General features: G+C 47.8%; 1 protein-coding gene across 1 annotated transcript in view; it reads left to right on the plus strand.

The window, feature by feature from the left end:
- The window catches only part of cfap58 (cilia and flagella associated protein 58), a 304094-nt gene that overhangs the window by 135726 nt on the left and 153644 nt on the right, over nucleotides 1-14724 (plus strand). The window contains exons 15-16 of the mRNA XM_085994322.1: nucleotides 1301-1405; nucleotides 6091-6210. Coding sequence (XP_085850448.1) covers nucleotides 1301-1405; nucleotides 6091-6210 — 225 coding nt within the window. The remainder of the gene's footprint in view (nucleotides 1-1300; nucleotides 1406-6090; nucleotides 6211-14724) is intronic.

Consider the following 14724-nt stretch of genomic DNA (forward strand, 5'->3'; position numbering starts at 1 on the left):
TGAATGGCGGAGCAGGCTCGAGGGGCCGATTGGCCTACTCCTGCTCCTATTTCTTATGTTCTTATGTTCTTATGTTCTTTGCCTATTTTTAAGCTACTTTACGCCTAGTCTGCGACTGTTTCTGGGGCTCCGCAGAGACTAAAGTTGACCCCACTGTGTCAAATATAAGAGGGACAGAAATGGGAGGATCCTTCAGGCAGTCTGCGACACTTCCCTTTTTGATGTTAGAGCTGGACTTTTGCTATGTACTGCCTATAGTTTGGAACATCCCTATTTAAACGAAATAATCTAAATTTTTGAAGGAACAGAACAAGTTAAGGTGAAATAATGGCCTAGGCTTTCCACCTCTGCTTGCTGATTTTTCGATGGTCTGGGATGGATGGAAGCAGAAAGCTACTCGGGGACGTGCTCCGCCTCACTGCTGTTTTCAGGGATAGGGTGCTGTCGGGCCACAGTTTGCCTGCCTATCTGTCAGCGTGGATCCATGTAAACTGGACATCCACAAGGGAAACACCGGCTGTGTAGTGTTTCCTGCCGTTTGTGCAGCTCCAACAGTGGACGCAGGGGCTGCCTGTTGGGTCCCAGTTTCCAGCGTTCAGACATTATCGGAGGAGACCTCTGGCCAAATAGTGACCAGGGAGGGACCTGTGCAAGTGTTTTCAGAGCACTGCCATGCACAAGACCCCCAACAAGGAAAGATGACATTTCCAAATTTAAAACATAAAATTATTCTCGCAGGCTGCCTCAGCATGCTCCTGTCCCCAGACCGGTCTGCCTCCCCTATGTCAATGAACCCCCCCACCCCAGGGCTGGAAATCTGGCCAGCGCTGAGGGACGTTTTGGGGGCAGACAAAAGCCCCCCACGCTGTCAAAGATGTGTCCCAATTAAGGGGGTGGGGTGCGGGAAGCTTAGGCCAATAAGCAGGATAGAAACTCTGTTTCTCTCTCCACGGATGCTGCCTGGCCTGCTGAGTATTTCCAGCATTTTCTGTTGTTGAAGCAGGATAGAAAAGCTGGTAGGTAAGGTTTTCAAATTCATGGAGTGGATTTCTGGTCTGTACTGCCTAGGTGTCTGGGTGGAGCCTGATTTTTCATCCATTTAAATTAATCAAAGGAAAATCATGCATGGGTCAGTTTGGGGCCTGCAATGGCAGGGAGAGGAATTGATAATATCGCTCACTGTAATTTCCAAGCTATAATGAAAACGCCTTTGAATAACTTTGAAGCACGCAGCGATAATTGAGACGTATAACCCTTAATAGTGCTTGCATGATCATTTTTTAAAACTTATTTGTTACAGGCGAGTGATCCAAGCAGATATGAGCTGATTCTGAAGGTGCAGATGTTACAGAAGCGTCTGATCTCAAAGACTGAGGAGGTGGTGGAGAAAGAGCTGCTTTTACAGGTGCACACTAATGAAGTGGATAAAAGTACATTCTGAAAGGATTTGTTTGTTGCTTGTTGAAACCAGTGAGAATTGAAGGCTTGATGTGCCCCATCTGTTAAGTCTGGACAATCGTTCAGGTTTGACATCTTTCTTTCCGGAATCTACCGTTATTGTGTTTAGGGAGTGCCAGTCCATATTTATTTTCCTGATCCACTCCCGTCCCAGAAGTGGTGGACCTCCCTCAGATAGTACATATAAGTCCATTCCTTGGTGTTCTTTGCCCTTGTGTAACACCTTGACTTTTATCTTTCCGATGGGGTATACTTTTTGCCCCGTGTATGTCTGCAATACTATCTTCGTATCCCGTAGGGGAATATGTTTGAATAACATTTTGTAATCTTGCTTATTCATGACCGTCAACGCCGATCCGGTGTCCAATTCCATCTTCACTTCGACTTTTGCAATCTGCAGTGTGACCCAGATAGTTTGTCAGTCAGTTTCCTTACTCACATTGTGAATTCTCAGACTACCCAGTTCCTTGCTGTTGGAGTCTGAATCCGAATTCTGTTCATCCGAACTCTTCACAGCCACCTTATGTACCTTTCTGTACTTTTTCTGCGGTGACTTTTTGTTGCTGGTCTTCTTTCCTGACCGGCATACTTTAGCTATGTGACCAAGCTTGCCACATTTTCTACATTCCTGGTTTTTAAACCAGCATTGTTTCTGATCGTGTTTTGTCTTCCCACAACGATAACATTTCGTTGTACCCGAAGCCATTTGATCTACGCTGAGTACCGCTGCCTTCAGCTGCATTTCCGCAGTGCCTCTCGCTGTGGCTTCGTGCGATGCTGCAATAGTGACAGCCTTATCAAGTGTAAGATCATTCTCTTCGAGCAGTCGCTTTTGTGTTCCTTCCTTCGACAACCCACACACGAACTTGTCTCTCAGTGCCTCTGTCAGATTTTCCCCAAACTGACAGTATTTTGCTAGCCTACGCAGTTCAACCAAGTACTCCGCGTTGCTTTCCTCTTTCAGTTGCGTTCTCACATAAAATTTAAATCGTTCCGCTAACATCAGCGGTGTGGGGTTCAAATGATCCTTCAGGACAGCAACAATATTAGCGAAAGTCTGATCCGCCGGTTTAGCTGGTGATAGAAGATGCTTCAATAGCCCGTATGTCTTCGCACCCATTGAGTTTAGTAAGGTTAATGCTTTATCATCATTTGATATGTTATTTGCCTTACAATATATCTCTATGCGTTCTACATACGTGGCCCAATCTTCCACCTTGGAATCGAAATCGTTGATGTTACCACGCTCAGGCATCTTCGCAATCTTTTTGGGAGACAACAACGAAATTTTTCTTTAACTTTCTCTTTTTAAAAAAAAAAAAAAATGGCGGTTTCCCGCGCTTGCCTTCTTCCCCGCCTCCGAAAATGGCGGTTTCCCGCGCTTGTCTTCTTCCCCGCCTCCGAAAATGGCGGTTTCCCGCGCTCGCACGGTCTCCCTCGCTCGCTCGGTCTCGTTCTCCCTCGCTCGCTCGGTCTATCTCTCCCGCTCGCTCGGGCTCTGGCTCTCCCACTGGCTGTGACGGCGATTGCCGTATTGCTGCGTTTGCCCTCCCCAGCGGTTTTCAATCGCGCCGCCCAGCCCCTCTTGCAGCCCGGTCCTTTCCCCCCCGGCTGCGGCTGAGTTCTCCGCGGTTTTCTTTTATTTGTTTTATTTTCTCCCGCGCAAGCGGTTCTCGGTCGCTGCGCCTCGCGGCCTCGGTAGCTGCCCGGCCTTGTTTACCGGTCGCGGTCGAGCTTGCTCTCGACGCCGTTGCGTCTCCCAGCCCGCTTGCAGCCCGGTCTCTCACACCGGCTGCGTTTGCCTGCACCGCGGCTTCCGTGCCTTACGCTGCCCCAGTCTCAGCGCCTCTGGCCCCGACTTCTGTCCGGCTCTTTTCCCCCCGGCCGCGGTCGAGTTCTCCGCCCTTATATCCTCCGTTTTTTTTTATTTTCTCCCCTACTCACAGTCAACGTGGCCGACTTGCTTTTCGTCGCTGATTGGCTCACCCACCACCGTGATAGAAGGGACGATCACTGCCTGTTGCTGATGGAAGGCTTCGTGTCAGAATTCTTCCTTCTTCCTTGCTCTGCAGACTCGAGTCTTCTCTCAGCAGAATGACGAGGGCGGATGCCTCTTCTCGACGCCCGTTAACTGCCTTGGATGTATCTCTGCCGCAGGGTAAGATCGAACTCATCGCCACTGTTAAGTCTGTGTGTTATATTGCGAATTACTACACAGACCACAAGAGTAAACTTTAATAGGACTTTACTGGTTGAAGGTCAGGGCGGATCTGCCCAATAAATCCTTACACAGCACTTATATACCGGTGTGGTCACCACCGGTATTACAGTATACAGTAGCCAAGATAAAGTAGTGCAACCCTTAAAATAGTTCTCTTAAAGGTGGAACGTTACATACACTACACCATCAGTGATCCAACTTTCCACGTATTCGATCTAATCAGTGCAAGAGCACGGAATACGTCAAAAGAACATAGCCGGCACTAATGGAATGCAGCTGGATCGCAAATGTCTGCTTTAACCTTGCCACTCCTTCCAGTGGATAACTACCATTCTCTACAGAAACCCCCCCCCCCCCGCATTAATAGAACTGATACAGCTTGTTTAAACCCCTGCCCTTTCACCTCTGGGATATGGGTTTGAATCTGGCCCAGACTGATGAATATCTCTTCACTCTGTTGTTTGGAAAGGTCCTATGGGAAATGATGAAAACAATGGGCGATGGTCCGCACCAAAAAAACAAATCCGAATTTGCCACTAAGTTGGCAGTCTCACTCTGAGATGCCACAGCATGGCTTGATGTGGGAAATTTAATGGAAGGAAAATCACGCATGGCTCAGTTAGGGGTGTGCAATGGCAGGGAGCGGAATTGATAATATCACTCACAGTAATTTCCAAACTATAACGAAGACGTCTTTGAATAATTTTTAAGCACGCAGCGATAATTGAGTGCAGTTGAAACTGAGTTTGGGGTTAGGCATGTTGCTGGGACGAAGGAGAGTGAGCTTTACTTTACATCTTATCCTGCTATACTTGAGTTGAGCACACTTGGTGCTGATGGTGAATTCCCAGAATAGAATGTGTTCCATTTCCTAATGCTAACATCGCTCACCTTGACAAGTGCAAAAATTCCAAAAAGAAAAGAAAAAGCATGTCCAGGAATCTGAATATAATAAAATAACCACTCATAAAACATCTGTACTGTAGTTTCCCGTGGGTTATGTGATCAGGTCATGAGTACAGTATTGTTTATTGCAGAGGACTGCGTAGCCTCTATATTGTAATAACACTTTGACTGTTTGATCAAACTCTGGCGCCAGTGTTGCTGGTCCCTCCTGGAACTCCGCTCCACCTGTCCAGACAAAGTATGCTAAAATTTGGTGGGCTGGGACAGTAACATGATCCCCTTACACCCCCTGATGCTAGGCCGTCCCCTGGCAGGGTTTACTCCCCCTCTCCCTCTCCCTAGCTCTGGGAAATGAGCTTTCTCCAGGTGCTACAATGCTGGAAATGCACAGCAAGCCTGACTAATGGACCCAGCTGAAATGTTAATCTCTCTCTTTCAAATCCAAATTGATCTACAGTTTTCCAACATTTTTCAGATTTGCAAGCCCCGATTTTAACCTAACGCGCCCTGCGGGACGTTACGGGTTGCGGGTTTAGATTGGAAGCTCATTCACACCGCACCTGATTTTACGCTCCATTCATTTCAGTGGAAAGTAAAATGGGGCGAGGTGCAAAAACGGGCATCCGTCCCGCTCCCGTCCCGTTTCCGCCAGGCGGGTTGGGTTCCGAGGGACTGCCTAAGAAGAAGGGTTAAGATCGGGTTTCCAGTGTTCCTTTTTAACTATATATAAGTGTTTGTATTAAGTGAGGGAGGCCTGGCCTTTATCAGACCTGTCACAGAATTGCTTTGTGCTGCTATTAGGAGCCGCACTTCCTCTCACCCCGAGGAGAACCAACAATTGCTTTCGTTTTTGTTTTGGCCCAATTAATTTCTGCCAAACTGCTGTATTCAGGAACTAGTCCTAGTCATTCACAGAGTGAACCATTAACAGCAGGTGGCAGTAGATAACCAGTGTTAGCCTGCGTTCCACCAGTGGAATAGCAGGTGTGATTAAAAAGACATTTTCTTGTCATCAATTCAGACTGGAAATTGCTGATAAACATTAATTTCTCTGCAACCAGAAGATAAAATTTCGAAAAAGATGAGTGTTTAAGGTAAAACAAGTGTGTCAAAGTAATCTGCTTCCTACAGGCCACCTCACTTCACCAGGGTACTGCAGTTTTGCTCCCAATAAGAGCATATTTGTAGTGACAAATTATTTAAGACAACATAAAACAGGAAATTTATTTTAGAAATTAAGGGCGAACAAGAGAAAAATCACCACTCAAGGACGATATGAGTAGGACTGGAAAGTCACTTAAAGTCAGTTGTGGATTAAATTATTGAATCCAGCTTTATGTAAACTAGCCATGTCTGGATTGGTGCTCTGAAGGCGCACATTTTATTCTGAGCCTGTTCAAATGAAGCTTAATTATATTTGACAATCGTATAACAAAAGGAATTGTAGCTGTACTTTACTATTCCGTGTATTACACCATTCTGATATTGGATTTGTTCTTCTTCAGGAGAAGGAGAAGCTTTATGTGGAGCTGAAACACATCCTGGCGCGACAGCCTGGACCAGAGGCTGCTGAGCAGCTAATGATCTATCAGAGGACCCTGCGAGATAAGACTAAGCAGCTGAAGGTGAGCGCAGATGTCGGGCATCTTACTTTTTTCTCACACTCCTGCGGGGGCATAAACCACCGAGTCCATTTTTCTTTTAATTCAGTGGTCCCCCTTGTTTCACATCATTTTCATCAGCAGCAGGACTGGGAATGACTTTCCTATACTCCCCGCAGTTACTGCCTCACTTGCAGCTCACAAAACAATGTGTTTCAAGATTCTGTCGCAGAGAATATTTGTACTTGGAGCAGCGTGACTCATTGGCACTACGTGAATGTGACTGAATTAGTAATTTGGCCAGGCAGCCTTATTGCAAAGTGACAAGGGATTTTGATTCAGCGTTCCACAGGACAGATAAGATGGTTATATTAAAAAAAAGTGGAACTAAAGCGAGGAGCAGTCCCATTGCTGGTGCATAATGATAAAGCCCCATTTAAAAAAAAAAAATCTACATGTATTTGTGTTGTATTGACAGTGCCAGTAGTGAGTCAGGGAGCTTCATCCGAGGCATCCTCCACACACTAATTCCAGCAGGCCATCACCAACACCAATTGCTGGGCAAATTCGTGTAAGGAACACTTCCCCTTTTAAGAGCTTTTGGCAAGATAACACTGGGGCACATTGCCCATGAGATCTTACTGCCCCTAATGGCCTGAGGGAGATGTACTTCCATGTGAAGAATGAGGAAGACCCTACAAGGTGGGCAATCGCTTTTTTTAAATCTTGCTGACAAATTGATAAAACAGTAGTGGATCTCACATGCCCACTGATAATAAACATTAAAAAAAATTGAATGCATGAACAGTGTTCTCCTTGCCCAATGCAGGTAGATACAAAAAATATGTTGTATACTGCAGTTAAATAAACAAATCTGTGCACTGTGCATGCTGTAGGTACATAAATAAATAAACGTGTGTGGCTTGCACATCTCAGTTATATAAGTAAATCTGTGCCACATCTGCTTCTAGTGCTCATTATATAATAATTAGGAATACACTGAGAATAAATATCAGTTTCCTTGCTAGTGCCATCCCTATCCCATGGGGCTCTTTCAGAAGCCCTGGCATCACTTCAAACATACATTCCTGTTCCCACGTGGGAGCCAATATGTTTTCCTTGAAGTAGTTGGCCGTAGCCATGTGGGTGACGGTGAAGACATTGCTTGTGCCCTAGGCTCCAGAGCCGTCACGGGATTTGATTGTCTTCTTCTTCTTAGGCAGTCCCTCGGAACCGAGGATGACTTGCTTCCACATTAAAAATGAGTTCTCAGGTGACTGATGAGTCCAATGCGGGACCTACAGTCTGTGTCACAGGTGGAGCAGACGGTGGTTGAAGGGGCGGGTGGGTGTGGGGTGCTTGGGTTGACGTGCGCTCCTTGCGCTGCCTGCGCTTGGCTTCCGCTTGCTCCCGGCGAAGAGATTCGAGGTGTTCGGCGTCTTCCCGGATGTTTCTCCTCCACTTTGTGAGGTCTTGGGCCAGGGATTCCCAGGTGCCGGTGGGGATGTTACACTTTTTCAAGGAGGCTTTGAGGGTGTCCTTGAAGCGTTTCCTCTGCCCACCTGGGGCTTTCTTGCCGTGCTGGAGCTCCAAGTAAAGCGCTTGTTTTGGGAGTCTTGTATCGGGCATGCGGACAATGTGACCCGTCCATCGGAGCTGATCGAGCGTGGTCAAAGCTTCGATGCTGGGGATGTTGGCCTGAGCAAGAACACTGACGTTGGTGCACCTATCCTGCCAATGGATTTGCAGGATCTTGTGGAGGCAGCGATGGTGGTACCTCTCCAGTGCTTTGAGGTGCCTGCTGTACATGGTCCCTGTCTCTGAGGCATACAGCAGGGCGGGTATCACTGCTGCTCTGTAGACCATGAGCTTAGTGCCAAGTTTGAGGTCCTGGTCTTCAAAACTCTCCTCCTCAGGCGACCGAAGGCTGCACTGGCACACTGAAGGCGGTGTTGGACTTCATCATCGACGTCTGCCCTTGTTGACAGTAGGCTCCCGAGGTATGGAAAGTGATCCACGTTGTTCAAGGCCTTGTCGTGGATTTTGATAATTGGGGGGCAGTACTGTGTGGTGGGGGCAGGTTGGTAGAGGACCTTTGTCTTACGGATGTTTAGTGTAAGGCCCATGCTCTCGTACGCTTCGGTGAAGATGTTGACGATGGTTTGGAGTTCGACCTCCGAGTGAGCGCAGACGCAAGCGTCGTCTGCATACTGTAATTCGACGACAGAGGATGGAACAACCTTGGATCTGGACTGGAGGCGACGGAGGTTGAACAGTTTCCCGTTTGTTCTGTAAATTAGCTCCACTGTTGTGGCTGGGTGCTGAGTGCTGTTTCCCCCACAACCCCCACCGTGTCTACAATATACTGCTGGGAATGAGTAGGAGCAGGGCGAGCCCAAAAAACACCAAGGAGGCTGAGGATGGATAGCCTGAGAATTGGGTGAGGCGTCCAAGGGAGGCGCTGCTCTACCACGTCCAACATAGTGTCGGTAGCTCTTTCTCTCTTTCCGCTTTTTCTTTCTTTTTTCCCACCTTTTCTGCCATTCCGTCTTCTCTCCTTATTTAGGTTTATGTCTTTTTCCTTTTCTCCTTTCCTCTTTACTTTTAGTCGCTTTGATTTTTTTTAACCTTTCTCTTGTTCTTCCTTTATGCTGCCAGCGGTTTTTTCTCTCTTTCTAGCTTTTTTTTGCTGCAGAGGAAAGGAGGGAGTGCAGTTTCAACAGCACAGGGAGCTAGCCAGTGAATGTGAGGAGGGGGGAAATGAGCTTTTTACAGGGAGCAAATCTTCACCTTGCTGCATTCACTGCTGTATGGGGCAAGACTGGGCCTCCCAAAGGGTCGATTCTGCAGTATTTGTTTAAAAACTGGATGCTGAGCTGAACATGTTTTCCTATTGAATTTGATATCACACTTGAAAAATGCTCTGGATACAGGGACCCCGATACAATCCAGGAGGTTTGGCAACTCTGCCACAGGGAGCTGAAGGTTGAGAATTTAAACACCATTTCACATCCTATGTCAATGTAAATTGACAGGGGATAAAATGTATTCAGAGGGAGGAAAACATTCCAGCAGTAATTTCCAACGCTTTCATTCCCAAAATGATCTGGTAGTTCCAGCACAGGTAGGCTACAGACTTAGGAATAGATGTAGTGAAAGCGGGAGGAGGTAATTGAAAAAAGGAACTGATTGGAATAGAAACGTTATCACAAGTACTTACCTAAAACAGCTATTGCTGCAGCTAAACTATGAACAGCTTTGGCAACTCGACTGCCAAAGTCAATGTAGTGACCAGTTTCTACATTGGTCACACAGGCTCCAGCACAGGCTAACATCCCAGTGAAAACCACCCTCACTCCATGTTCAGTGGCCTGTGCATTTGCCTGTCACAGCTCTACCTCTTTTCATTGGTGTACTGGTGCTGCCCAACAACTCTACTTCCCTATTGTCTCCCTGGTTGTTCGCAGCAGTGCCCAGGAGATTAATCTGCCATTCCGAGAGACTCCCGGACAATCCAGGAGGGCTGGCAACCCGACCCGTAGCATGTTACCACTGGTAGTGAACTGTTTCCTGACTAATAGGTCGAGCAGATAACCTGCTCCCAGGCCTCTACCCCAACTGCTCTGAAACCGCTCACTACATTGGCCGGGCTTGCGTTGGTACTGTTTAATTCTGGTCCTTCTATCCCTCTTCCCCCTCTCCTGGAGCTTCTAACTCATGCTGGGATGCAGTTCCAATGCCTCTAGTGTCTTAACCATGTGGCATTCTGTATGTCCATACTTAGACAGTGAGTGCCAGCAAGTTGTTTGATTGCAGCGGCATCACACCTAAGGATGAACTTGTCCTTCTTATGTTCATTAATAAATAGACATTCTTATTATGAACACAGCTAGCTTTTGCTAGACACTTTTATTGAGCACATGTGGACTAGGTACAGTATCTGTAGAGGCTTCCATCTTGACTGCTGCCTTGTGGGTAGCCTAGTGCCTCATGGGTAATAGAGTCATAGAGTCATAGAGTTTTACAGCACAGAAAGAGGCCCTTCGGCCCATCGTGTCTGCGCCGCCCATCCATCCCTGTCCAGTCTAATCCCATTTTCCAGCATTTGGTCCATAGCCTTGTGTGCAATGGCATTTCAAGTGCTCATCCAAATGCTTCTTGAATGTTGTGAGGGTTCCTGCCTCTACCACCCTTTTAGGCATTGAGTTCCACATTCCAACCACCCTCTGGGTGAAAAAGTTCCTCCTCAAATCCCCTCTAAATCTCCTGCCACTTACCCTGAATCTATGCCCCCTTGTTATTGACCCCCCTACTAAGGGGAAAAGTTCCTCTTTGTCTACCCTATCTATGCCCCTCATCATTTTGTACACCTCAATCAGGTCCCCCCTCAGCCTTCTTTGCTCCAAGGAAAACAACCCCAGCCTGTTTAGTCTTTCTTCATAGCTGAGGCGCTCCATCCCAGGTAACATCCTGGTGAATCTTCTCTGCACCCTCTCCAAAGCAATCACATCCTTCCTATAGTGAGGTGACCAGAACTGCACACAGTACTCCAGCTGTGGCCTCACCAGCGTTTTGTACAGCTCCATCATAACCTCCCTGCTCTTATATTCTATGCCTCGGCTAATGAAGGCAAGTATCCCATATGCCTTTTTAACCACCTTATCTACCTGTTCCGCTGCCTTCAGAGATCTATGTACATGTACACCAAGGTCCCTCTGACCCTCTGTACTTCCTAGGGTCCTACCACTCATTGTGTATTCCCTTGCCTTATTTGTCCGTCCAAAATGCATCACCTCGAACTTTTCAGGGTTAAATTCCATTTGCCACTTTTCCGCCCATCTGACCAACCCGTTTATATCGTCCTGTAGCCTGAGGCTTTCCTCCTCGCAATTTACCACCCCACCAATTTTCGTGTCATCTGCGAACTTACTGATCATACCTTTTACATTCTCATCCAAATCATTTATGTAGATCACAAACAACAAGGGACCCAGCACCGATCCCTGAGGTACCCCACTGGACACAGGCTTCCAGTCACAAAAGCAACCTTCGACCATCACCCTCTGCCTCCTGCCACTCAGCCAGTTTAGGATCCAACGCGCCAAGGCACCCTGGATCCCATGGGCTCTTACCTTCTTGACCAGTCTCCTATGCGGGACTTTGTCAAAAGCTTTACTGAAGTCCATGTAAACCACATCCACAGCATTTCCCTCATCCACCCCCCTAGTCACCCCCTCGAAAAATTCAATCAGATTTGTCAGACATGATTTACCCTTGACAAAGCCATGCTGACTATCCCCGATTAATCCTTGCCTCTCCAAGTGGAGACTAATTTTGTCCCTCAGAATTTTTTCCAATAATTTCCCTACCACAGATGTTAGGCTCACTGGCCTGTAATTCCCTGGTTTATCCCTGCTACCCTTCTTGTATAATGGTACTACATTAGCTGTTCTCCAGTCCTCTGGTACATCCCCTGTGGCCAGAGAGGTTCTGAAAATTTGTGTCAGAGCCCCTGCAATCTCCTCCTTTGCCTCCCACAGCAGCCTGGAATACATCTCGTCCGGGCCTGGGGATTTATCCACTTTTTGGCCTGCTAAAACCGCTAGTACCTCCTCCCTCTCGATGCTAATATGTTCAAGTATGTCACAGTCCCCTTGCCCGATTTCTATGTCCGCATCGTCTTTCTCCATAGTGAACACAGATGCAAAAAATTCATTTAAAACCCCGCCTACATCATCTGGCTCTACACACAGATTGCCACTTTGGTCCCTAATGGGCCCTACCCTTTCCCTGGTTATCCTCTTGCCCTTAATATACTTATAAAACATCTTAGGATTTTCCTTTATTTTGCTCGCCAGTGTTATTTCATGGCCCCTCCTCGCCCTCCTAATTTCTTTTTTAAGTATGCCCCTGCACTTTTTATACTCCTCTAGGGCTTCTTCCGTCTTTAGTCTTTTGTAACTGCCAAAAGCCCCCCTTTTATTTCTAATGCATTTTTGTATATCCCTTGTCATCCAAGGTTCCCTTTGCTTGTTGGTCCCACCCTTGACCTTTACAGGAACATGTTGGCGTTGTACTCTCTCTATTTCCCTCCTGAAAGTCTCCCACTGTTTTGATGTGGATTTTCCTATAAGTAGCTGCTCCCAGTCCACTTTGGCCAGATCCTGCCTGATCATATTAAAGTCGGCCTTCCCCCAATTTAGAACCCTTATTTCCGGGCCGCCTTTGTCTTTTTCCATGACCACCTTAAATCTCACCGAATTATGGTCACTGTCGCCAAAATGCTCTCCTACTGATACTTCCACCACTTGCCCGGCTACATTCCCCAGAATTAGGTCCAGTACCGCCCCCTCTCTTGTAGGACTTTCTACATGTTGGCTCAAAAAGCTCTCCTGGATGCACTTTAAGAATTCTGCACCCTCTAAGCCTTTCACACTCTGACTATCCCAATTTATATTGGGGAAGTTGAAATCCCCCACTATTATTACCCTATTATTTTCACACTTCTCTGAGATTTGCCTACATATCTGTTCCTCTATCTCCCCTTGACTGTTTGGGGGCCTATAGTACACTCCCAGCAAAGTGCTTGCCCCCTTTTTGTTTTTAAGTTCTACCCATATGGCCTCATTAGAGGAACCCGCTAATATATCATCCCTCCTTACAGCAGTAATTGACTCCTTAATTAATATTGCAACACCCCCTCCCCTTTTACACCCCCCTCTGTCTCGCCTGAAGATTCTATACCCCGGAATATTGAGCTGCCAGTCCTGACCCTCCCTCAACCATGTCTCCATGATAGCAACAATATCGTACTCCCATGTGCTCAACAACAACTTCAGTTCATCCACCTTATTTGCAAGACTCCTTGCATTAAAATAAATGCCTTCCAGCCCTGCCATATTCCCTTTTGCCTTCACATATTTGCTCTGCCTTCCCAGCTGACTTGTTTTTTCCTCTGTATTTGGCTGTAAATCACCCCTACTATAGCTCCACTCTGTACCCCATCCCCCTGCCAAGTTAGTTTAAACCCCCCCCCCAGCAGTGCTAGCAAACCTCCCCGCAAGGATATTGGTTCCCCTCTGGTTCAGGTGTAAACCGTCCGACTTGTACAAGTCCCACCTTTCCCAGAAGCAGACCCAGTGATCCAGGAAACTAAAGCCCTCCCCCCTGCACCATCCCTTTAGCCACGCATTCATCTGTTCTATCTTCCTATTCCTATACCCACTAGCACGTGGCACCGGGAGTAATCCAGAGATTACAACCTTTGAGGTCCTGCTCTTTAATCCTTCACCTAGCTCCCTAAATTCTTGCTGCAGGACCTCATCCCTCTTTTTACCTATGTCGTTGGTACCAATGTGGACCACGACCTCTGGCTGTTCACCCTCCCCCTCCAGAATGCCCTGCAGCCGCTCAGTGATATCCTTGACCCTGGCACCAGGGAGGCAACAAACCATCCTGGATTCACGTCTACGGCCACAGAAACGCCTATCTGTTCCCCTTACTATAGAATCCCCTACCACTATTGCTCTCCCACTCTTTTTCCCCCCTTCCTGGGCAGCAGGAGCACCCCCAGTGCCAGGAAGTTGGCTGCTGCTGCCTTCCCCTGGTGAGTCATCCCCCTCAACAGTATCCAAAGCGGTATACTTGTTTGAGAGGGGAATGGTCACAGGGGTCTCCTGCACTACCTGCCTGCTTCTATTGCTCCGCCTGGTGGTCACCCATTTCCTGTCTTCCTGTGCAGCCCTTCCCTGCGGTGTGACCAACTCACTAAACGTGCTATCCACGAACCTCTCAGCATCGTGAATGCTCAACAACCCATCCACCCGCAGCTCCAGCGCCTCAATGCGGTCTGCTAGTAGCTGCAGATGGATGCATCTCTGGCACACGTGGTCATCAGGGGCACCGGGATCCCTGAATTCCCACATAGAGCAAGAGGAGCATATCACGGGGCTGGGCTCACCTGGCATGACCTTCCCTTTACTTAATTTAAATTAATTTACTATCACCAATTAAAGATATCTCTAAGGCGCTTGTATAGTCTACCAACAGTCCCTGCTACACCAGAAAGACCCTGGTAACTATAAACTACAGAGTTAAAGTTTAAAAAAGAGAAATACTCACCAACCAATCACTTACCTGCTCCCTGGTGACGTCACACTCTGATTACTTTTTACCTCTCTCCCCGCTGCTGAGTTGGTGGGCCTCGCCTCTCTCCGGTTTTTATACCGGGCTCCGACTCACTGCTCCCGCTGGTCCCGACTGGTCCCGGGCCTCGCCTCTCTCCGGTTTTTATACCGGGCTCCGACTCACTGCTCCCGCTGGTCCCGACTGGTCTCGGGCCTCGCCTCTCTCCGGTTTTTATACCGGGCTCCGACTCACTGCTCCCGCTGGTCCCGACTGGTCCCGGGCCTCGCCTCTCTCCGGTTTTTATACCGGGCTCCGACTCACTGCTCCCGCTGGTCCCGACTGGTCTCGGGCCTCGCCTCTCTCTGGCTTTTATACCGGGCTCCGACTCACTGCTCCCGCTGGTCCCGACTG

Source organism: Somniosus microcephalus, chromosome 8, assembly GCF_052327205.1.
Source record: "Somniosus microcephalus isolate GS21.2 chromosome 8, FLI_Smic_1.0, whole genome shotgun sequence".
NCBI lineage: Eukaryota > Metazoa > Chordata > Chondrichthyes > Squaliformes > Somniosidae > Somniosus > Somniosus microcephalus.